General features: G+C 37.8%; 1 protein-coding gene across 1 annotated transcript; it reads left to right on the top strand.

Annotated features, from left to right (window-relative positions):
- The first annotated feature begins 2,486 nt into the window (after positions 1-2,486).
- Positions 2,487-23,982, top strand: adgrf3b (adhesion G protein-coupled receptor F3b). Its single transcript, XM_079358769.1, has 19 exons — positions 2,487-2,607; positions 2,757-2,824; positions 5,053-5,113; positions 5,365-5,377; positions 6,230-6,382; positions 9,124-9,276; positions 9,365-9,426; positions 9,652-9,710; positions 10,732-10,856; positions 11,516-11,743; positions 13,288-13,524; positions 14,129-14,269; positions 14,978-15,177; positions 15,709-15,897; positions 17,728-19,035; positions 19,901-19,942; positions 20,793-20,822; positions 20,907-20,985; positions 22,610-23,982. Exons 3-18 carry the CDS (start codon positions 5,060-5,062, stop codon positions 20,973-20,975), a joined length of 3,063 nt encoding a protein of 1,020 aa, XP_079214895.1. The 5' UTR covers positions 2,487-2,607; positions 2,757-2,824; positions 5,053-5,059; the 3' UTR covers positions 20,976-20,985; positions 22,610-23,982.
- Positions 23,983-23,990: the final 8 nt, after the last annotated feature.

The following is a 23,990-nucleotide window of genomic DNA, read 5'->3' as shown; positions in this document are numbered from 1 at the left end:
AATTACAACAGCTTACACATTATATGTATCATGCCTTATTTTGTTAATTTATTGTACAGCACTTTGGTTAGCTGTGGTTGTTTTGAAGTGCTTAAACAAATAAAGTTGGATAGGATTGGACAACTTAATGTCATTTTTATAGTTTTTCATCACGTATTTAATGTTCTAGTTTTATTTCACATATTCTCAGATTGCTTTTCTTTGCTGAGGAATGCAGCTATCAATCCAGTCTGTTGAGGTGGGCATATTTGATACCATCTCAGTCATTGCTAGTCTGGCCTCAACTGTTGGGGACATTTTGGGGTATACTCAAGTCAGGATAGTCTATTCTTGGGCCCCTTGACTTTACACGACCTGCTAGAAGAGATAAAGCGAGCATCTTTGAATCACTTCTTAAAAACTCACTTTTATACACTCGCTTTTATGTGATACCCCCCCTTTCATTCATCTTTCCACTTCCTTTATTCAGTTTATTATTATTTCCTTTACTCTTCTTTTAATAGCTAAGCATAAGTTAAACAAACAAACAGTGTTTGAAATGTATTTCTAAATTATTAATTGTATATAACGTTTTAAGGTTAGGTTGTTGAGGTAAAATTAACATGTGTTATATTTTCACTGCATGGAGACACAGTTTAATTTACTTTCACCTAGAGTGGAAAACTGTGAAGGTTCTTCTTTGGGCATACCAGACACTGATGACGTGATAATCCCATGACATGATTGGTGGGAATATATCCATATTTGCACTTCTGCTCTTTAGGTTGGATAGTGCCTTAATAAAAAAACAGGGTTAGCAGATGAAAGAGACTAACTATAATATAACCAACCATTTACGCTTCCCCTTAATTCTGTTTTAAAGATGTTTTGTTAGCGTGAAAGGCCTTGGTTAAAAATGTTGGTGCCGATTGTTTTCCAAGGGCTAGGGTTAGGGTCCATGTCAGTTAGAAATCACTTTGCTATAAATCGTTTCTTGGTTAGGAAATCCATTAATTAAGTTTTAACTTCTGCTGGTCCTTAAAGGGTTAATGGAAGTTGGATCGTTGCACCTGTCCTCAGTCACAGGGCGGCTGTGGCTCACTTGGAAGATTAGCGATTTCATCCCCAGCTACAACAACAACATTTTCAATGTGTCAATGGGCAAGACACTTTACCCCGAGTTGTTCCTACTGATTCATCAGTGGTGTATGAATGTGTATGAATGGGATAAGTTACTTCCTATGGTAACTTTTAATAGAAACTATTACCATCAGTGTGTGAATGATTTTGAATGTGTAGATGTAACATGCTGTGTGAAAACGCTTAGAGTAGTCAGGAGACTAGAAAAGCGCTGTACAAGCTCAAGTCCACTTACCATTTAATCACCAAGCAAGCTGATAAATTGGGAAAGACAGTGCTAACCACTGCACCACCATGTTACTTTAATATAGGTATGCTACTGGGGTGGGGTGGCATAGTGGTCAGAAGTTCAGTTGAATCCCCAGCTCCTGTGGCTACATGCAGGTACATGCGACGTGCGGTGTGTTTATTGTACTGAAAATCATTTGATTCCTGTTCCTTCAGACCTGTGTCTTTAGTGGATGTTTAGAGGCAGTGTGAGTGTTCAGCTCTAAATGGTCTAACGAGAATGTTGAGCACACACAGAAGAACAATGGCTAGAACTGGCATTCCTTTTTTTGGTTGCTTTTTTAAAGAGGTGGAACACTATTGATTTAAGATCTGTGGTTGACATAAATGTGTGGTTTAATTACCTTGCTCTCCTGTTTGGAGGGGGGGAGCACAGGGGTGAATAAAGCTTAGTGTTACAGGGGCACTGGCCCCTGTTAGCTATTACCTAAAAATGCCCATGGTTAGGTGTTTATTGTGATTATTATTCCTTGCTCTGCAGCAATTTTCCCAGTATTCAAGACAAATTTCTCCCCAGGAAGTCGAATAAAGAAACCTTGAACCTTGAGTAGACAGAAGACTAGAAAAGCATAACACAAGCTCAAGTCCACTTATTTAGTCCCATATTCCAAATCTTAAAAGTCCTTTGAGAAGAGTAAAATGGGCAAACCTCTTACTGTAATAATGACTCATGTATCATATTATCATGAATCACCTGTTACCATGTGAACAGCAATTCAAGCATGAGCGTCTAGTTCGTTTACATTTTCCAGTGGAGTGAAAAGATAAAAAAAAGAATGGAATTGAAATGTAAAATAATGTCAGTATATAGTGGAAAACTTTTTGAAAACTTTTTTTTTTGTTTGGCTTTCAAGGATAGCTCTATGGACTGACTCCTTTATTTCCTGATTTGGTAGACAAATAACCACAGGAAGCTGGAAAGCTTGGTGCTTATGTTGACAGTCCAGCTGGCAAGGAGACATGCAGTCCATGCAAATGATTTTTCAGCACAATGTCATTGGTTTCACTAAGACACTCCCCCCCCATCCCACCCCCCCACACACACACCCTCCTCAACACTTTCACCCTATCTAGCTTAGTCCAAAAAGATGTGCTTAATATGTACCTGATAGGTGGTGTTGTCAGGCTTTTGTTTGTTGATTGCAGCGAGGCTATGGGTTAATCATTCATCGTCTGATTGATGGTCAAAGCTCAGGCAAGGTAAGATGTGTGAATATTCCTAACTTAGTCTTATGCCAGTATCTGTATCAGAATCATTGTTAAAATGTATTTGATCTTCAGCTTATTTTAAGAACATTTGTTAGACTTGCTTCGTTAAGTTAACAACCACTCCCTTTCTTTCATCACAGCATCCAATGGAGGATTGAATGGACATTTCTCTACTTGATGATTCAGTGACTGGCTGCAAAGAATAAGAGTAAGAGTGAACACCATTTATTATTCTTTTAAAATTGTGATGTTTTTTTTATAAACTTATATGTTCCATCAGTGGAAGATGACTTTCTTTTTATTTTTTTTAATTTGTTTTACTTTCTGCAAGACCTCTGGTCGAAATGTGTGATAAATTCAAAGTTTTTGTGGCATTTGAGCAAGTACTAAGGCCAATCTTCTTCCTCAGTATGCTTGTTTTGCACTGACTCTCACCTACGAGAAGTGCATTAATTACCTCCTTTTATTTTGATAATCCCAAACTAAGACGTATTTTCTGAATCTCTGGAGATTAACCGCATGGGGCTATATGTGTGAACACAACAGCCACATTTTTCACTCTGATTTTACCTTGAGTTTCTCCTGCCAGGACCCCTAGTATTTTTACCACAAAAAAGTCCAGAGGGACTAATGTGAGAATGTGGCAGCATATTCTCCAGAGAGATTTACCCTGGGCCAAAAGGAGCAAGAGTGATGTTTCTATATAGTGACTGCTACGCGGTGCATAGAGAGTCTGCACGCGACCACGACAATCTCTGTGCCTGTAATGAAACGGCTGCGTCAAGTTTTCTGTTTGCCACTATGTTATTCTCTGCTCTTTTGTTGATGTCGTCATTCTGTTGGACTACACATAGCATTAAAGGGATACTTCACCCATTTACATGAAGCTGTGTATCATTAGAAACATGGTAGTAGTGTTGAATGATCGTGAATCCAACCCTCATTTTGCCCTGAGACGAGAAAAATGTGTTTTTCTTTGCCTGGATGTTTTCTTCATGTGATGCAAAAATCGTCATATTGCATCACATGAAGAAAACTTCCAGGCAAAGAAAAACGTATTTTTCTCGTCTCAGGGCAAAATGAGGATTGGATTCATGACCATTCAACACTACTACCATGTTTCTAATGATACACAGCTTCATGTAAATGGGTGAAGTATCCCTTTAATATAAAGACAAACATTTTCGCGGACTTAGTTGCTTTGTCAGCTACTATGCGTCTTACCTCAGGGTGCATTTTTGAACGGCTTGGTCGGTCGATTCTCCTGAGCAGTACTCCAGTAATCATCCAGACATTATCTGGAGTGAAAACGGCTTATGTAAATTTATAGAGCTTACCATTTCATTTTTAAAACATTTTCATACTTGCATGACTGTTAAAGAACAATCGCATAATTGGGCTGCTATATATTAGTGGTAGAGCTGGTCTCCCAATGGGAAGGATGGGGGTTTGATCCCCAGCTCCTGTAGTCAAATGTCAAAGTGTCCTTGAGCAAGACAACGCCAGTGGTGTGTGAATGCTCTTTACATATAGGCCTCACATATCCACCAGTGTGTGAATATGGTGTGTATGTGACCTAAAGCTTCTAGTTCAACTCCATTTACCATTATTGGACAGGACACGTCTTTGATAGTTGAAGATGCTGTAGGTCTAGATCTTTGTAACCTCATTGTAAAAATAGCAAAAAGGCTGCTGTGCTCTAACTGAACAGGAAAATTTGGTGGTTTCACCACATGGAAATGCTTTTGACCATAATTGGTGTACTGTATATGGCCTGTGATGTGGCTGGAATGATCGGGGCATTGTTACTGAAAGCCGGAAAAACCCCACACTGGATGTTTGTCACTATAAACCAAAATTCAAAGTGATGCAAACAAGTTAGGAGTAAAACACACACATAATAGCTGTAAATATAACACAGAGCTGCTTACTGTTTAAATCATCAATATTGATGAGGGTGAATTACTCACGCTAGATTTCAATCAGGAGTGAAGTCAAAAATAATTCATTAATTGTTAAAAAATGTTGTTATTGATGATCAATAAAATCACTGAGGGGAAGGTATAATGACAAAAAACAATAATTTTAAGAATGAAGAAATGTTTCTAAAATAAAATTGTGGTTGTCTTCTTTGTATTTAATAACTGCTGTGTCGCTCCCGAGAAATCAACCATTTTTTCACTCTTGAATTAGTTTCATTTACATTTGCTATGCAGAAGTTAGTGCTGGCTAAGCGCAAATTGTCTCAGTGTGTAAATTGTGTTTCAGTTATTTTACAACCCTGTGACTTTAAAATGAAAGGCTGGATGCGATCTGATTATCAGAATAACAATCTCCCCACGGATTAACCAAGCATTTCAGATTATGATTTGTGAGTGTAAGGCTTTTTATTTTTTAGGTAATCATGTGATTCTGCCAATCTTTGTTTCCCAACAGAGTAACAATGTTTGCCAGGTTATTCATGTTTCTGGCTGGAGCTGGGTTTATCGTCTACCAGGTAAAGATACTTCTCACTTCAGGGAGCTTTATTTTTTCAAAAGGACAATAGCAAAGTGAATCCTGTTTCTCCATCTTTATCTATATCCATATATCTATCACTCTCCATTAGTCTCTCGCTGTCTTTCCATATATATATATATATATAATATTAAATATCTATCTGTCTGTCTTCACAGAACAAAACACTGAATTTACTGTGATAGAAGGACTAATTCTGTCATTTGCCTGGTTTTTTTGTTGTTGTTACAGGTTCTTGCAGCAGGTGAGTTCCCTGGATGCATGTCATATGGGGGCAGATTAGGAAAGGACTGTAGGATAATACCTGGATTAAGTTGCACTTCAGTTTCACACAACCTGAGACTTGACTTGGACGTGCCCCTTTAAGTCTCGGGACTCGACTCAGATTTGTGTATTTCAATATTTTTAAGCAAGGAAACCTAGATAGATAGATAGATAGATAGATAGATAGATAGATAGATAGATAGATAGATAGATAGATAGATAGATAGATAGATAGATAGATAGATAGATAGATAGATAGATAGATAGATAGATAGATAGATAGATAGATAGATAGATAGATAGATAGATAGATAGATAGATAGATATAGACAGACAGATATAGACAGACACACACACACACATACATACATACATACATACATACATACATACATACATACATACATACATATATACACAGCATATGTATATGTGTGTGTGTGTGTATATGTACATACATACTGTACATACATGTAACACACACACACACACATGAAAGTCGCTCTCAGCAATACAGAGATGTCGTATCTCATTTTAGACAGACAGACAGACAGACAGACAGACAGACAGACAGACAGACAGACAGACAGACACACATACATACATACATACATACATATATACACAGCATATGTATATGTGTGTGTGTGTGTATATATATGTATATATATATATATATATATATATATATATATATATATATATATATATATATATATATATATATATATACATATATATATACATATATATACACACATACATACATACATATAACACACACACATGAAAGTCGCTCTCAGTAATACAGAGATGTCGTATCTCATTTTAGAAGATGTCTACATTGCTGAATTGATGGTGGAGAGCAATGTCACACTGGAAGCCCAGACCGTGCTCTCTGCCTTGAACGAGACAAGTGAACTCCAAGTGACTGTCAATGGAAATAGCCACACAGTGATCCTCACACACATTGAGCTGATAGCAGGTATTGTGTTTTTCCCTTTCTAATGTGGCTTTCATTACAAAGTGATTTGAGAGAGAGACATGGATCCTGGGGGTGGCCTCAAAACATAGTTAAGTGTATAAGCCAAAGATCTTGCCACATGTAATACAAAACATTTATAGCTGATCAGCAAACCCGCCCATAAACTGTAAAGGTAATATTAAAAATATGTTTTATTTCTGTATTTCACCTGATTTATGTGCATTTGTCTCACTAAAGCTTCACTTTTTGCTGCAAACTGGTGGTGCACATTGTTTCAACATTTCTCAAGAGTCTAAACTGATACATGAAATTTAGTGAAGCATTAAGTTTACTCACATGGCTCTGATGTTACTGAAACCTTTTGCAGTCCTGTGATACCCTTTGGGCTGCCAGATATTCAGTTTTATTCAAACCATATTGTCTATGCCATTTCAAGGTGCAATATTTACAACCCTGTGAAGTCTCACCTTTAATTGAAAAGTCATTACCTTTGTTAAGCTTACCTGTGCTAGTCTAAATTAGCAGAGTTAGCAAGCATGCGTGTGGGTGTGTTATTCTTTAACTGAATTATTATAAAATAAATTTACAAAGACAGACTAATGATGGTCGAGCATCAGCAACAAAAGATAGCTTTGTGTCTGTTATAATCATAATTTGTTTTTTATAGTTACATCTTACAATGTCATTCTTTTATATCGCATTAGTCATTTGCAGAAGTGTTCTTTCGGCCTTGGCAGAGCAAGGGCTCACGGGTCCAGAGGATCATGAAGTGGTTGGAGCACAGGTGGATTTATTATGAAAATCCAGCTATAGCATCATAGAGTGTAGTGTAATTTCAGTCTCTGAGGAAGGCAGAGACATACATTTAAAATAAATGTACATTGAAAACAAATACGGTACTTTGAAATGCAACTCGGACAGTTCAAATTGAAACAGTGAAAGGTGGTTTGTTTCTGCCCTAGTATTTGAAACACTGGGAGGAAAAAATGCAAATGAGTTAAGCCTACCCCAGTATTTGCAATATTGACGTGTCTGTATTTAACACCTTTGAAAATAAGAAGTATTACACACAACAGGATGTTGTTATTGTAGTTAATGATCGCCTTTTCCCCACGTGTTTACATTTTTTCCCTTAATTTTCGTTTCAATAAGACAGAAAGTAAACACAGTTGCAACGTGACTGCAGGTCTATTTTTTAAATGAATCGGAGCAAAGAAGTAACGTAGTGTTAAGAGGTTACATCAATCAAGTTATCATTTGTTGCAGCAAGAAAGGCAGAGGATGATCAGGATAAGAGGAGGAAAGGTGAGAACTGTAGGAAGCTAAGAGAATGAGAAACACGGTGAACGAGCCTACAGATGAAACAGATGGACAATAGAGATGCTCCAAGTGTCTCCAACCTTTCTTCACCTGAGAGCTACTATGACTCAATTCAAATATTGAATATTTTATAGCCAAACAAAACTGAACATTCACAGCCACCGCAGCATGAGTTTCAACATTTCCCCTCCGGTGCGCGCCTGACTATATGCACTCGTCTCCTATAGCCCCCTGCTGCTATGCTATAGGACGCTAGGATTAGGGGACCTCACAACTGCTTGTACCCCTGTTTTTCGATTCCTCTTGCCTCTTTCCAGGGTATCTATGGCCGCGCTGACCAGCTGTCTGCTGCTGGATTGAAAACAGGGATACAAGCAAATGGAGTAAATAGCAATTGAATGTAAAACTCTACTTGGTATCTTAGTAAATCAGGCCCTGTGTGACATCTCACTGAGCTGAGCATGTAATATTGTTGTGAATGGGTTTAAACCACAATTAGTTTATAAGCTGTGATGTGTTAAAAATTGCAAATACTCAGGAGCATTTGTAAAAAGGGTGGCCACGGGTGGCATTGCCCCTTGAAGTCTTGTTGTCCACCCCACGTACCACCCCAAAAACCCTACATTTTGATTTGTTAATTGGTGTGAGAGGCAGGGCGTTAGTTATCACAACAATTTTTTTTTTTTCTTTTTTGCATAATGCTGTAAAAAACATTTTTTGCATGTAAATGTAGCAAATTATTTAATATTCTTTAAATTTAAATAAAGACCCTGTATATTCACTGTATAAGATAGGTGCATAACACTGTATTGTTATGAACTAACAAGCATTTTTGTCTGTACTTAAACTTTGCAAATAAGTGATTTTGCAAGTTAAACAATGTGCATAACATAACAGTAGAGTAGATTAGTTGTGTTAGAAAGGGTGAATTAATGTTTTGAGTCAATAGATGTAACACTTAAGGCAACCCTTGCAAGGCATTGTCCCAGTTGAACTAACTCCATCAGAAAGGCTTGGAAACGCACCTGTAAATATCGCATTTGCATCCCTACAACAAGGACTGTCTGTTTTCTTCTGTGCTCTTCGCAGAGGCTTGAAAGAGAGTCAGGCCAAGTCAAATTGTGTAGGTCTATCAAATTTGTCTATCAAATGTGACCAAACCTCAACGGTGAAGGAGTCAGAGTTCTTGAGTTTTCTTGTGTCCTCTCTCCAACTAAATAATAAAGTTGTTATCAACAGAACCATTAATGTTCATTTATAAAGCACAGAATCATAATAAAAGTTATCTTAATACACTTTAAGAAAAGAGCAGGTACAGACTGTTCTCTTTTTATACCTAAAAGTTAGTTTGATTTCTATAACACGAGTCATTGTCTAATTATATGGTAATAGTTTTTGATTATGTGCTTCTCTTTCATCAGAGTGCATAGTTTTTGGGGATGACACAACATGCTCCTGCTCTCAGGGCTACATTTGGACCAATGAGATTTGCTACTCGTACAACTGCTGCCGTGAGACTCCTTGCAATCAAAATGTGTCCTTCATTGTGCCACTCTGTGTTGCCACAACCCATGGTAACTGTAACACTGAACTTTTCACATGTGCAAATGTGCTTTTTGATAACTGAACTAAAACAATTCATGATGTTCACAATCAACACAGTTCACATCAATGGATCAGTTGAACTCAGTGGAACCACCTGGGATCTTGCTAAAACTACAGAGGTAAATCTTTGTGTGATCACAGAAATGTTACATTTGTGATAATGAATGTGTTTCGGTTGTTTCCTTCCAATAGTTGCTGTAATCATTATTTTAAACAATTATATAACGTGCGTTCTCTCTCTCTCTCTCTCTCTCTCTCTCTCTCTCTCTCTCTCTCTCTCTCTCTCTCTCCTCTCTCCCTCTCTCTCTCACACACACACACACACACACACACACACACACAAGCTTGTACAAGGATTTGAACGACTGAATGGCTTTGAGTACCTTAATGTTACTGGTCAGAGGTAAGGCACTTAACATTTAATTTCACATCCTATGATATATTTCAGATCTTTTATGTCCATATCAGAAATATCTCTGACATAAATCTGTGTTGTTGTAACGTGTTAACCCTTTAGTGCCCTCACACAAATATTTTTTACAGTTACTATACCATGACAACTCTTGTAAAGTCGGATCGGAAACTTAAAAAAAAACAAACAAAAAAACAACTTCAATCAACTAAGCAAACAAAATAAAAACTAAACCATAAAAAAATACTAGATTTTTAAGGGACAGAACAACATTCAGGCCTCTCAGTCTCTTAAAACTGAACCTTAGTATTATATATTTATGTCATACAATTATTCCACATAGTCTCATCAGATATTAGAGTACACCATTATTGTCAGGCCATTATTGTGTTGAGAATCATGTATTGGCGCTGGATGTAATAATCAATAAAAAAAAAAGTCACTCTACATACTTTTATGCTTTTTCATACCAATCAACATCAGACACATGCCATAACTCTAATCTGTGAAAACAACTCTTGAATAGGAAAAATCCTGTACACTACTCCCCCTCAGCGTCAATATTTTATAAGAACAAATCACAAAGTTTGGATCCTTTTAAACTTTGTAAGTACTTTGCTTACTTTGTAAGTGTATTGTCTGAAAGGTTCAGAGGGACAGACACGTTGAGATTTTTTATAATAAAATTGTGATGCTGAGCCGTGTTTAGTGTGCAGGATTTTTTCTTTTCAGTGTGACAGTTTAATGTCCTGTGCACCAACTTCATGAGCTATTTGATGTGTGAACACCGCCGTTAAAACAAAACACTGAATCAACTCTTACAAACTGTTTAAAACCCTTTTTTAAATGAGTGAGTTAAAAGAATACATTTACAATACTATGTTAAAGTTTATGTTTAACAGTTGTCAAATCTTAATGATAAAAAATGTCAGTTCTTATCTCACCCTGCTTTAATTTGACACAAACTGTTACCTGTCACACTTACCCTGATCTTCTACTGATCCTCCTCAAGGTTAAGCAACACCATTGCTGACTTTGAAGCAGCTGTAAGTGCCAACTTCGTCACCTCTAAACTACAAGACATCGTGACGGATCTGGAAACCAACCTTAACGCTGTACTTTTTGTCGACACTGTGGGTTAGTAAAAAAACAAGTGTTGCTGTATATTGTCATGCAATTGGATAATGGTAAATGTGCTTGAACTTGAACTTGCACTTTTCTAGTCTCCTGAATACTCAAAGTGTTTTTACACCACAAGTCATACATTCACACGCTGATAGAAGAGGTTTCTATGTAAAGTGTCCGACAGTAGTCAGTAATATACAATCACATTCATACACATCAATATACAGTTGACAAAGTAGAAGGAGCAATTTGGGTTAACTAACATTAGGTTAAGTATTTTGCTTAAAAACAAATCGGACGTGTGGCTGCAGGAATTAAATATTGAACCTCGACCTTCTGATTGAGAGATGAGGGGCAGCTCTGGCTCAGACTGCAGTGCAATAAAGAAACAACATTACTGCAGGTGAAATTCCACAGAGAGTGCAGTAAATATACAAATACACAATATAGTGATGTCTATGAACTTCGTGCTTGTGTATGTGTGTGTGTGTGTGTGTGTGTGTGTGTGTATGTGTGTGTGTGTAAAAATCCACTGAAACGTTAAGTCCTGATTGTTCAATGATGTTGCTGCAATGTATTACCAATGATCAATGTGATGTTAAAAGCTTACTGTACATCATTCTCCTAAGCTACAGTTGCTGAAAAATGTTAATATTGCATTCTTCAAACAGGATTGGCCACCATTGAGTCCCCAGAAACTGCAGTGTGCTATGAGTCCACGCCCACTTTGAAATGCACATATGACGAGGAGACAGAGAGTGCTGCCTGGAACATGAACAAAGAGCACGAGCGCTTCAAGCTCAACAACGGCAGTGTGGTGACGCTGGAGAAGTGTAGCACAGACGAGTACAAGTCTTGTATTGAGGTTAAACTCGAGAAAGTAACCGGCATCTGGGCAGGCAAGTGCAACCTATTCAGAATGATTTTCACTTAAATTAAACGTTGTTTTTTCGACCTCCAAAATTAATAAAATACTGGAACAGTTCCTAAAACAGGCAGAATTTGTGTCACCTTGGGGAGAGATGTTTGTAGAATTAGCAGCACCCCTGATTGTTGTTGTCACTGTGTATGGCCGAACTTATCTTAAGGGAATAACAAGTGTTGTTCCTTTTGTCTTAATGAGTGAATTTAGTGAGATTGACCCCTCAGAGGGATGAGTTAAGAGTCATCAATGGTAGTGACCACAGAAGTATACTCTTTATCTTTAACAAGGGAGCATTCAGCAAGATAAAATATATTGAATATGAATAGATTGAACACAAACCTTTATCAGGCACAGGCACATTTTATGCCCTGACTTATATGTACCTACACTGTCAGACCAATCCTTAACTGAAACACTAATCAATTTCAGGGTCTCAGGGAAGGTGGCTGGAGTAGATCACAACTTAATATGGCAATCACATGGCTGACAAAAACAGACAGAAAATCACCCATGTTCACTCTTACACCTAATGGAAATTACAGATGCTTATTAACCTCATTTAAGGAGGATGCCTGAGCACCCAGACAGAATTCACACATTTCTGTTGTGAGGCGACACTTTCAAACCATTGCGTCCATGTGTTGACCTGCCCCTGCTCATGCTAACTAAACATTTAATGTTTCCATGCATTGGATATAGAGACGGACTCTGCTTTTTTTTGCCTCAGAGTATTAACTGATAAGGATGAAATTGTGTAAAAGCCATTGAAATGTCCTGCATGTAAAAATGCAAGACATTGCTGCTAATTTAAGTTTTTTCCTTGCATGAGTACTACAACCCCAATGTCTCTCTCTCTAATGCCTTTTATGGCAGTATATAAAGCATAGACTTTAAATATTAATGGATGAAGCCTGAGTGAGTAAGCCTGAGTCGCCATGATGAAAATTCTGTCTCATCCTACCTTTCAATCAACCTAATGACAGGCTGAAAGCTGGAGCTGAGCCGGTTTGAAGCATGTTAACAAAACGTTACGCCAGCCGTCTATCAGGTCAACTATACACACCTTATTGTGGATAACGCTTATTCTTCATCAAATCAAAATGGATAACTTGTAAAATAATTGAATTCCAGTACAGTGTGTGCTGATCGATAGCTGAGGTCATCAGACATATTTGTAGGCTGTAAACATGTTGATGTCTGCTGTAAAAACTGTCTGTCTATTTTTTGAATGGGTGCCTAGCAGACACTGGACGAACTGAAGGATTTTGCACTTCGCTTCATTTTTTTTAACACCTGAGGTTACTGCTTGATACAACAAATAGTTTTTTTCAGCTTATCAGTCATTTGTGTGTTCACTACATCACGTCATACTTGCTATATATACTGTATACAGGTTAACTCAAAAAATGGCCACAAACCTGAGGGTCATGCAAGTAACTGTTTACATCTGTCTCAAATGTGTTCAATTCTCTGACAGTTTATAAACTAAGTAACCTGTGTGAGAAATATTTCCTGCAGGCACATATGAGTGTGGATTCACCAGCGGGTCAGTAAGGCACACAGCCAAGAGCAAACTGCTGGTGTCGCTCCTTCCAGAAGAAATCGTTTTGACGATCAACCCTCTGGTGGTGGAATGTACCAGTCCACAGAGCTCTGTAGAAGTTGAAATCACTGCCACAATCCAAAAGAGCCCGGAGAACTATATGGTTTTGTGTAGCATGCCTGGATGTAAGGAAAAAGGTGTATTTCCAACAGGTAAGACAGAATTTCTCATATTTCTGTAAAATGTTTTGCTCTCTCTTACAGTGTGAAAACTACCTAATTAAAATTCAAATCCTGCCAAATATCTATAAATCCAACAAATACATCAATGCATCAACACATTAGTTCATATCGCCCCATATCATAAACCGTGTGAAGCAGTGTGCAGGAAGAGGAATAGAGCACTATAAGGTCTTGAAAGGGCACATAGTTTCCTCGCTTTCAACCAGTTTAACAAAGGCTCAGAGCTCCCTAAAGCATGTTCTGTTTGTTTGTTCTTGTAAATAAAAACATGGTCGAGTGTAATTTGTTTAATAAAAATGTGCAGGTTCCTGCAGAGAAGACCTTACAGCGTTATTCTAGGATTAATAGGTACCCATCATAGATAAGCAAATATAGCAGAGATTTGATCTTTTTCACGGTTCTCAATAGTTCAAGTGCTTCAGTGATTCTGAAGTTTTTAGAGACTTATTTGAGCAGCCTGATAATTCAATCTAACTTAGAATCATGTATGGACTCATTTTCTGCATTATTTTGAGAAAAGATGTTACTGAATTTAAGTAACTCCATGATAACAACATGTTCTCTAACTTTACAGCATATGAAAATCACCAGGCATATACTTTCACTGCTCCTATCTCTTGCACGGAAGACCCTGAAACACGATCTGCCACTCTGACTTTTGAAAACTCCAGGCAGCAAAACAAGAAGGCAACAGTGGAAATCCCAGTAATTTATGGTAACTGATTCATTAAGTACTGACTTTAGATTCTAACAAACTCAGACTTTACTTTAAGAATCCTCATTTTGTAATGTAGTTACTCCTCCTTTGACGATGATGTGTAGATGATGACGAAATATCTGCTGACATTGACTTGCATGTAATATAAGACATTTATTTACAAAGACAAGAAACAGCATCAGTCCAGATTAGCCATGGTACCTGGGAGAGTCACCAGCCAATTGTGAGCCCTCTCGAACAAAGAAAAGACCCTAGTATTTATGCAGCATTGGTCAAAGCAACATCAGGACATTTACGACTTCATTTAGGCTTTGATCATTCAGGTGTGCATCTCCTACAGTCCTGCACCCCCTGTGGTTCCTCAGGACATATGACTTCAAAGGTTATACAGGTCACCATTGGGGTGACTTCTTATCTCCCCCAATGTATCCTAAGTGTCTGTTCTCACTTCAATACCAAATTGTTTATCTTTCACAGTCTTTAAGGAATGACCCCAAATAGAAACCTTCATTGTCTTTGATGTTAACAAATCTCTAACCTTAAGAACACCATTTGTTTTACCACATATTTCAGCAGCACCCTTACACTTCACATACTTGTTCATATTACATTGTGTCGCATGTAAAATACACTTCAGTAAGATTGCCTTTATTTATATATTTGTATTGGGTCATGTATTAACTAATGACTCTCTTTTTCTTTTAGCGGGTGCGAAATCTTGCTCTGAAGAATGGCTTGATGGAGAGTTCTGGCCAAAGACCCCATATGGTGACACAGTCATTAACCGAACATGTCCAGAAGGCAGGACTGGCTTTAAGTCACGCACCTGTGAAGATGGAACCTGGCAGGAGGTGTTTTACTCCTGTGTCAACCAAGAGTTAAACAATATTCTATCGACTGCAGAAGTAAGTTTGCTGTTACACCTCATGACCCTTTTATTGGTGTACTGTTTTTTTATTTTTGCAATGGTAACTTCACATGGCATAACTAATTATTTTACAGTAACACTTTGTGGAGCTAATTTAAAGGAGCAATACGTTAGTCTGACACCTAGAATTTAAAATTAGGTACTGCGGTCCTAATACCCCCATCCCTAGAGACGACATGCAGGCAGGTTGCAGCAGCAGAAGCTTCAGTCTCAACTCTGCATCTGTCAGTTTTTCAAAAGCATCTCCAATATTTATCGTAGTTTTACCAGTTTTACCTAGTTTCTTTGTCATGAAGCTTATTGAAAAAATACAGATGCATTTTTAGAATGGTAGAATTAGTTTTGTGTGAACCAGCTCGCTTGCCTGCTTCCATCACTGCAACATCTGTTGGTCTGCTGATTGCCTGGCAAACCGAGAGGTGTCCAAAAAGGGCTGTGTTGGAGTTCCTTCTCGCAAATTTTCATACACTGTTACATATTTATTTATATATATTTTTTTTGTTTCTAGAACTTTTTGAAGGGACTTGGAGCCACCCAGGAGGTAGCCGTGGATATATTTGCACGGCTGAAGAACAGCTCAAATGCAATTGACTCAAACTCCGTTGACACCACGGCAGACATTAGCGCTTCCATCAACATTCTTGATATGATGGCCAACGCATCACAGTACATCGTTTTGAGCGATGATGTTTTAGATGTAAGCTGCTGTTAATCATTATTACCTTTCTAGTATTAGATGTGAAGTTTGGATGGCTTCAATCAACATGTCTGACCTTTAAACGAGCTCTTTGAAACACGTTTTGGTGCCATAGCAAAACACCTATGTAAACAGTCCGTTTTCTCTTGTAATTGGTTACTTAATTCAATATAAAGATAGATGTAAATAGACTTTTCTCAATGTGTTGGTAAGCCATAACTTCTCCAGAAAGAAAGGCGAAACTCGTTCAGATAAAAAACCCTCACCATTGTCCTCCACTCATCATCAAAGGGTGTTTCCCTATATATCTGGGTTAAGCACCATCAGCAAATTTAACCCTGTCATTACTATAGTGATCATTTTAATATTCATTGACTGCTTTTACAGACAATCTTATTGAAGGTCACAACAAATGTGGTGTCATAATGATCCCTGCCAAGATCCCTGCCAATCCTATTAATACTGAGCAGTATGAATCACCTCTGAAGATACAAAAAATGTCACTTTATTTATCTATGGCTACAAATGAGGGGGCTTTCAAATGAATGGGATGTTCTTATGGATTTAGTTGCTATTGATTAAAAACTTGGTTACAGGTGCATTGCCATTTTATCATTACATTTTTCCAGTCCCTTAAGTTAAGCAGCCCTAAAAAGACGTAAAATTATTATGTGTATTTATCCCCAGTAGTTTAGTACAATAAGCGATGTGATCTGGTCCACATAGTTTACATGCCTTATACTGTAAAATTGAAATCTAGGGAAGGACTTCTTGTGAGCATTATTGGTAATTACAGCAGCAAATATTCTCGGTGAGATGAGAGTTTGTTAAAAGAAAACTGGAAAGTTGCAAAATTACAATATTGTTCACAACAAGAACCGTTCATGTTGCAACATTGGTACCTTTTTGAACAGTTAAGTTTAACTAGGACAGGGAGGCTGTTGAGGTTGGTAGAGTTAGTCGTCTCTCAAGCAGAAGGTCGGGGATTCAATCCCCAGCTCCTGCAGCCACATGTCAAGTTAGACCTGCTGCTGCATCAGTGAATGTGTATGAATGGATGAATGAATACTGATGGACATTTACATAGCAGCCTGTGTGTGAATGGGCAGATGTGACCTGCAGATTAAAAGCACTTCGTCAGAGGACTAGTAAAGTGCTACACAAGCCATTAACCATTTATCTTGACAGTTGTATTATTGCCGTCATCATAGCCAAAAATGATGACGAGGACACAGACTTTGAGGAAGACTCTCCATGTGACTGGATTAATGAAGCAGAGAAAATTATTTCAGAACACTAAAGACTCATTTCTTTTGAGTGTACACATTCAAAGGGTTGCTGTTCTATTTCTTTATCACAAAAAAATGTGGACATTTGCAAATCCATGTGGCAGGAAAATGGTAAATGGACTTGAGCTTGTATAGCACTATTCTACTCTTCTGAATACTCTAAGAACTTTAAAATCGCAGATTACACCTACCCATTCACACCCTGATAGTAGAGGCTGCTATGTAAAGTGTCTATCTGTATTAGCTAACCCCATTCAAACACATGAATACACCACCAATGAAACAGCGGGAGCAACGTGGGGTTAATTATCTTGTCCAAGGACATATCTGATGTGTGACTCCAGAAGCTAGGGATTGAACCCCCTATCTTTCCCTTGAGAGATGACGGACTCTACCGCCAATTCACTGTCAGAACTCTAAATCTGTTCCAATATGCATTGAGATGATCTCAGTGTTACAGTTAAGAACTATAATCTAAGATGAAAGCCAAGGATTGACAAAATTAACTTTACTAATGATGTGTGTTATTCTTTTTTCTCAGAATTTTGTACAGTCAGGAAGCAACATGTTGAGCTCAAACTGGAGTGGGGTTAACGATTCTGTTCTCCATCATATGTCATCACGTTACCTTCAGTCTGTGGAGGAGCTGGTGAAGAATGTCAGAATCAACAAGACCGATGAAATCATAACTCCAAACTTGGAGCTCAAAATCTGCAACACTAACAACTGTAGTATGCCTTCTTTTGACGTCAGTCTGAATCTTAACATGTCCAATGGGTTAATCAAAACTCTTGCAGTGAAAAACCTAATGCATAAATTGAGAAACATCTTTGACAGCAATGATCATTCCAGCCTCTTATTATCAGCCACACTACAGAACAACAGTGATTCATCTTTAAATATAGTGCTGGAATTCCCTGGAGAACACCCGGACCTCACTGAACGTTTCTGCGTCTTCTGGAACACAACTGAAGAAAACTGGTCAGAGGCCGGATGCACTTTAAAAACAACACATAATCCTAACCGAACATTCTGCCAGTGCAATCACCTGACTTCATTTTCTGTCCTCATGTCAAAGGGCGCTATAGCGGATCCTATTCTAGATATGATTACCAATATTGGCCTGGGTGTGTCCGTCTGCTCTTTGCTGATCTTTCTTACCGTTGAGTCTTTAGTGTGGTCGGCTGTAGTCAAGTCAAACCTCTCACTTTTCCGTCACACAGCCCTGGTGAACATTGCTGTCTTTCTCTTGCTTGCTAACTGCTGTTTTCTGGCTTCTACCTCTCCTAAGAGTCTCAGTGAAAACTGGTGCTTCAGTTTGACCTTGGGTAAACATCTGTTTTACTTAGCCATGTTCAGCTGGATGCTGTGCATGAGTGTCATGCTTGTTCACCAGCTCATCTTTGTCTTCAGCCCACTGAGGAAAAGAGTCTTTATGTTCATCTCCAGCATCGTAGGCTATGTTTGCCCAATTCTCATAGTGGGTTGCAGCTATGTCTATAGCAAATATACCAATTCGCCCTACTACAATCCTGACACATGTTGGCTATTTTATAAAAGACTCTTGGTAGGGTCCATGCATGCTTTCCTCCTCCCAATTGGAACCATTATTTTGACAAACCTCTTTTCCATGGTGGTTGTCATTGTCACTCTGGTGAAGTCCTCTGTCCCCGACAACAGCAAGGCCGATGACAAGGAGACCGCCAAAAGCATCATTAAAGTAGTTGTTTTTCTAACGCCTGTCTTTGGATTGACATGGATTTTTGGATTTGCACAGCTCATGTTGGATTCAAAGAGCCCCATGCTTAAAGTTGTCATGTACTGCTTCACCATCCTCAATTCTTTCCAGGTACTTTGAAAGTAATACTATTTGAAAATGAAAACTGTCTTGTGGTGTGGATATCATTCTTGCTGCTTAAAGCTACTAGTTCAGGACAACAGCAGTCATATATAGCATAAACAATCCAAATTTCAGCCCCAGATGATAATTGCAAAGTTGTACTGTGGTTTTTAAGTTTAAAGGGATACTTCACCCATTTACATGAAGCTGTGTATCATTAGAAACATGGTAGTAGTGTTGAATGGTCGTGAATCCAGCCCTCATTTTGCCCTGAGACGAGAAAAATGTGTTTTTCTTTGCTTGAAAGTTTTCTTCATGTGATGCAAAAAGCGTCATATTGCATCACATGGAGAAAACTTCCAGGCAAAGAAAAACACATTTTTCTCGTCTCAGGGCAAAATGAGGGCTGGATTCACGACCATTCAACACTACTATCATGTTTCTAATTATGCAAAGCTCCATGCAAATGGGTGAAGTTTCCCTTTAAGCGAGAAGAAAACATAGAATAAAAAAAGATTATTGAGGGGTTCAGCTGTATAATTTTATTATTTATAATTCAATAATTGAAGGGTTAATTCTTTTGTGCATACAGTATAACATTGATAACATTTTCCTCAAATAATAACATTTTTAGCCAAAGGGCTTTTGTTGCCTTTACCAAGAGATGTTGTCTTCAACCCTGGAGTTTTGCAACAATTTCTTGCATTCACACCTATTTTCATAGGGGACAGTTTTGTTTACTCTTCTTCTGTTTGAATTGAGCCTAGATGTGTTGTTATAAAAAAAATGTCACTGGAAACAAACAGTTGAGGATTATTGGATATAAATGATTTACACAAAAAGTATTTACTATTTGACATTTCTTCTGTTGCAGGGCCTTTTCCTTCTGATTACAGGGTGTTTTGCAGAACAGAAGGTATGTTTGACGGGGGGTGTGAGGAATATGATGTCCATTGTTGTGTTTGTGTATGTCATTCCAGATGTGTTTGTTCACCACCTATTTTGCCTCTATGAAGGTTTATTCTCTGATGGGCCCACTGCCCAACAGAACTGTAGTATTGCTTAATATGTAAATTATGTAATCTGAAACTTTTGTTGCCCCTTGATTGCTAACCAATACAAATCACAGATTTTCTGAAAATACCTAGAACTGCTATTTGTCACTAGCATGAAAATACTCAAAATTTATAAATAGCCTTAAGCTAATAAAAACACTTACAGGAGCAATATGTATCTCTGACGCCTAGTGGTTAAAATGGGTACTGCAGTCCCAAATTAAAGACATTAAGTTGATCTGTCTCCCCCTGCCCCCTCCTCCCTGGAGTCGATTTGCATGCAGGTTGACGAGTGTTGAGACAGCTTTGCATCGGTCTTGAAACCTTTCTGTGTTTAAAACTCTCCATTTCACAAAAGCATTTCCACTATTGATTCTTGCTTAACTACGTTTTTGTTCGTGGAGTTCATTAGAAACATACCTCTGCACATGTTGGTTTGCTGTTTGCAAGGCAAACCAAACGGCGTTCAAAACGACTGTGTGTGAGAGTCATAAAGCTGCATACTTTTCTAGTCCAAATGAAGACAGACCATTAAGGACCAGGATCTTGATTTAGAAGGAGGATGTATTTGGCTGCTGCATTGTTGTCAGCCAGTCTGATAGTAAGGGGGTTTTAACACTTATTTCAGTAGATATGTTACATATTGCTCCTTTAAACTAGATGATATTCCAATCAAATATCAAAGCAATCTGTTTCTGTTATTTTGAACAGGTCCGAGAGGAAATGTTAAAGCTCATAAAGGTGAGTTTACCAACATGGTCTTCCAGGATTACAACGTAAACTAATAAAAACATGCTTCATCAGTGTGTTTGTGTCTACGATCAGGCCAAATCACAAGGAAAAAGTGAGAGCACAAAGAATCTGACTTCTACCATGTACACCAAAGACAAGTGAAGGCCGATAGGTAAGTATTTTCTTTACTGCTGGCTCTGCTGAGGTTGCTGAAACTGCATCTATATAGATCTGCTAATGTCAAACCCACACGTGATGTATTAAAAACAAACTTCAGAGTTACACTTTCTAATATTTAATTTAACGATAGTAAACTTATTATAATAGTTCAGTATCCAAACATAAATAATTCTCCAAATTAGCCTCTCACACAAAGTGCAATGGAGACTGAAGAGATGTGAGGCTTGAGAGTTTTAAATAATTTTCAATTTATTAGACAATCGTACCTGATGATTAAATCAGATTAAGAGTTAAAATACTGACACAAAGTAACCTTTGCAAGTTGTTTTTGTTAAATTGTTTTGGGGTTTTTTGTTATTATTGTTATCTTCATTCTGGTTTCTACCTAATCTTTTGTATCCCTTCCACATTTACTTCAATAATATGTCTTCAATATTACATTACACAAAAACATGGTAAACCCAGATTATTTAGCAATAATCAAGGGTTAATGTCTGCAGTTAAATTTCTGGGATTATCATATTCTAGCCTACGAGCCTTTGCCTTCATATCCACTTCAAAACAATAGCGATTACATTAGACAATCCTGAGATATCTTTCTACAGGGCAATTTCTCACTTATGGTATCCTCCTTTAGTTTGTACATAGTTTAACCTTCTATCAAAGTACTTAATATCCTCTGACAGATGTATTACTAAAGGTTGAGGCAGAGTATCACATTCATCACTTAGAATATGTTCATTTATGAGTCACATTAGCAGTGCCGGACTGGGAAGAAAATTTGGCTCTTTGCATTTCATGCTCAAACCTGTACTTTACAATCGGTTGATCATGACATAAAGTCATGGGGTGGCAGTAGCTCAGTCCGTAGGGAATTGGATTGGGAACCGGAGGGTTGCCGGTTCAAGTACCACAGACCAAGTCCGGAAACTGGTTTGGTAGCTGGAGAGGTGCCAGTCCACTTCCTGAGTCCTGCCGAGGTGCCCCTGTGCATGAGTGTGTATCTCGGCCTATGTGTGTGTTCATTAGACAGAGTGTAAACCGAATAAAGTATAAATTATTATTATTAACTGTGCAACAACCATGTGTCCCATTATAAAAGGTCTGCCACATTATTCCTCTAAAATATTGGAAATATGCGTATGAGTTCAACAATATACATCTGTTCAGCTTTGTAGTTATTTTAATATTTTTTGGCAACAAATGAAACATATTTCAAGATTTTAAGTAGCTAATTGGCTGCCATTCTCTGCGATTTGATATTCTGAGATGAACTCAGTGAGGGGCAATTCAGTATGACCAATGTGCTTCTGTTTTGTACTCTGTAAGAACTCAAGCTGATCTAGTCAATTGAACTGAATACAAAAAAGAAAAAATGTTTTGTAATATATTTCATATTTAGTTTTATTTAATGTAATAGTCTATTACTTGGTCACACGGCCCATTCTCCTGTCGTAAACGCAGCAAAGAGCAAACTCTGCCAAATGACACAAAATAGGTTTGTTACTTGACTTTGATCAGCAGCAAAACTAAAATGTCTTTCATGTTGGCAGAAAATATTTGTGAATTTGTTCAACAATGAATGTTCTAAACACTGGGCCATGTTTCCATTTCAGGTGTGGGGACAAAATCAGCATCGGACCTGGGTGCAGCTCCACAAATTGTTTAATTGAATTAAAGTTTCTATTTGGATTACACTGGTGAAGATTGGTTTCGCTAAGAAGTTTGTACTATGGTAGAATCCTTGCCTTTTGACCATATTTATTGATTTTATGGCTGTGACCATAACTGTTTTTAGTAGTAGTAGCTCTTAATCTATCTCATTAAATCAAATATTGTTCCAAGGCGATTCTTTTGTGCATATTGTTTATGTATACATTTGAATGCGTGCCAAAAATTACACATAATCATAGGCTGTAGATTGTAAATCCTGATAAAAGGATTTTTTTTAATACTAGGTTTGGCTTGATTTGATTTTTCTGTATAAAGGAAGAATGTGTGACTCTATACACATCAATGTAGCAGATATCAAGTATATCCAAAGTAAATGTCTCTCTGAGTTATGACTGTCTACTATGAGTGAGAAGGGCAAGTCGGGCTAGCTGTGTTTTTTTTTGTCGTAGCCGTGTTTTAACATGGACAGGACGGCTTGTTTCTTCTCTTAGCGTATAAAAGTTGTTTAAGCCATACTCACTGCTTATTTGGCTGTCAGGTTTGTGTTTTTATATTAGTCAATTCACATGCAATGTTGAGCTTCGACTCTGAGCTAATCAGAGGATGATGTAGGACACACGCAATTGCAGCTCAAGCCAAGGACAGTTTTGTCCGCAACTTTCGCTTAACTCCTTTGTCATGCGTGGAGAGTGGAAGATCCAGTATGATGGAGATGCGGCCAAACATAACTTTGTTTGGGTTCACACTGGTGCTCAAGGGCAACACCTACTGGATCAAGAAGCCACACATTCTTCCTTAAATTTAAAGTGGCATGAAGCTGTAATATGTGTGGCTATGTAGCTAAATAAGGTATGATGTATGAATAAAATAAAATATAAGATGAGAATATAATGTCTTTTATTGTTTATGACTTTGCGTGTTTGAGAAATTTGCATCAGAACTATACATTTTTTCTCATAAGACTGAATTATTAACCAAGCACTGATTTCTTTTGGTGTACAAATTAAAAATAAGCATAGGAAACACATGGTTGTCACAGTGGTCAGCTCTGTTGTGGTCCCAGTCTTCTTTACTTCTCCTGATACAAGCTGAAGAGGTTGACAACATTTACTGCACTGACTGACAGGTAAATATTTTCTGATGCATTATACAGACTGATTCATTCAAGAGACGCGTAGATATCTCAGTCAGAAGCCTTGCAAAAAATGATGCACATCATGTCAAAATTAGCCTGTAGATGTGTCACTCTTCAGTACAGACAGTAATTTAAGTGCTTTAAAATGGAAACTAACACATGATTTAACTGTATTGAGCTTCACTGAG

This window comes from Symphodus melops (assembly GCF_947650265.1).
Source record: "Symphodus melops genome assembly, chromosome: 1".
Taxonomy (NCBI): Eukaryota; Metazoa; Chordata; class Actinopteri; order Labriformes; family Labridae; genus Symphodus; species Symphodus melops.
This window is presented reverse-complemented; position numbering and strand designations above follow the sequence as displayed.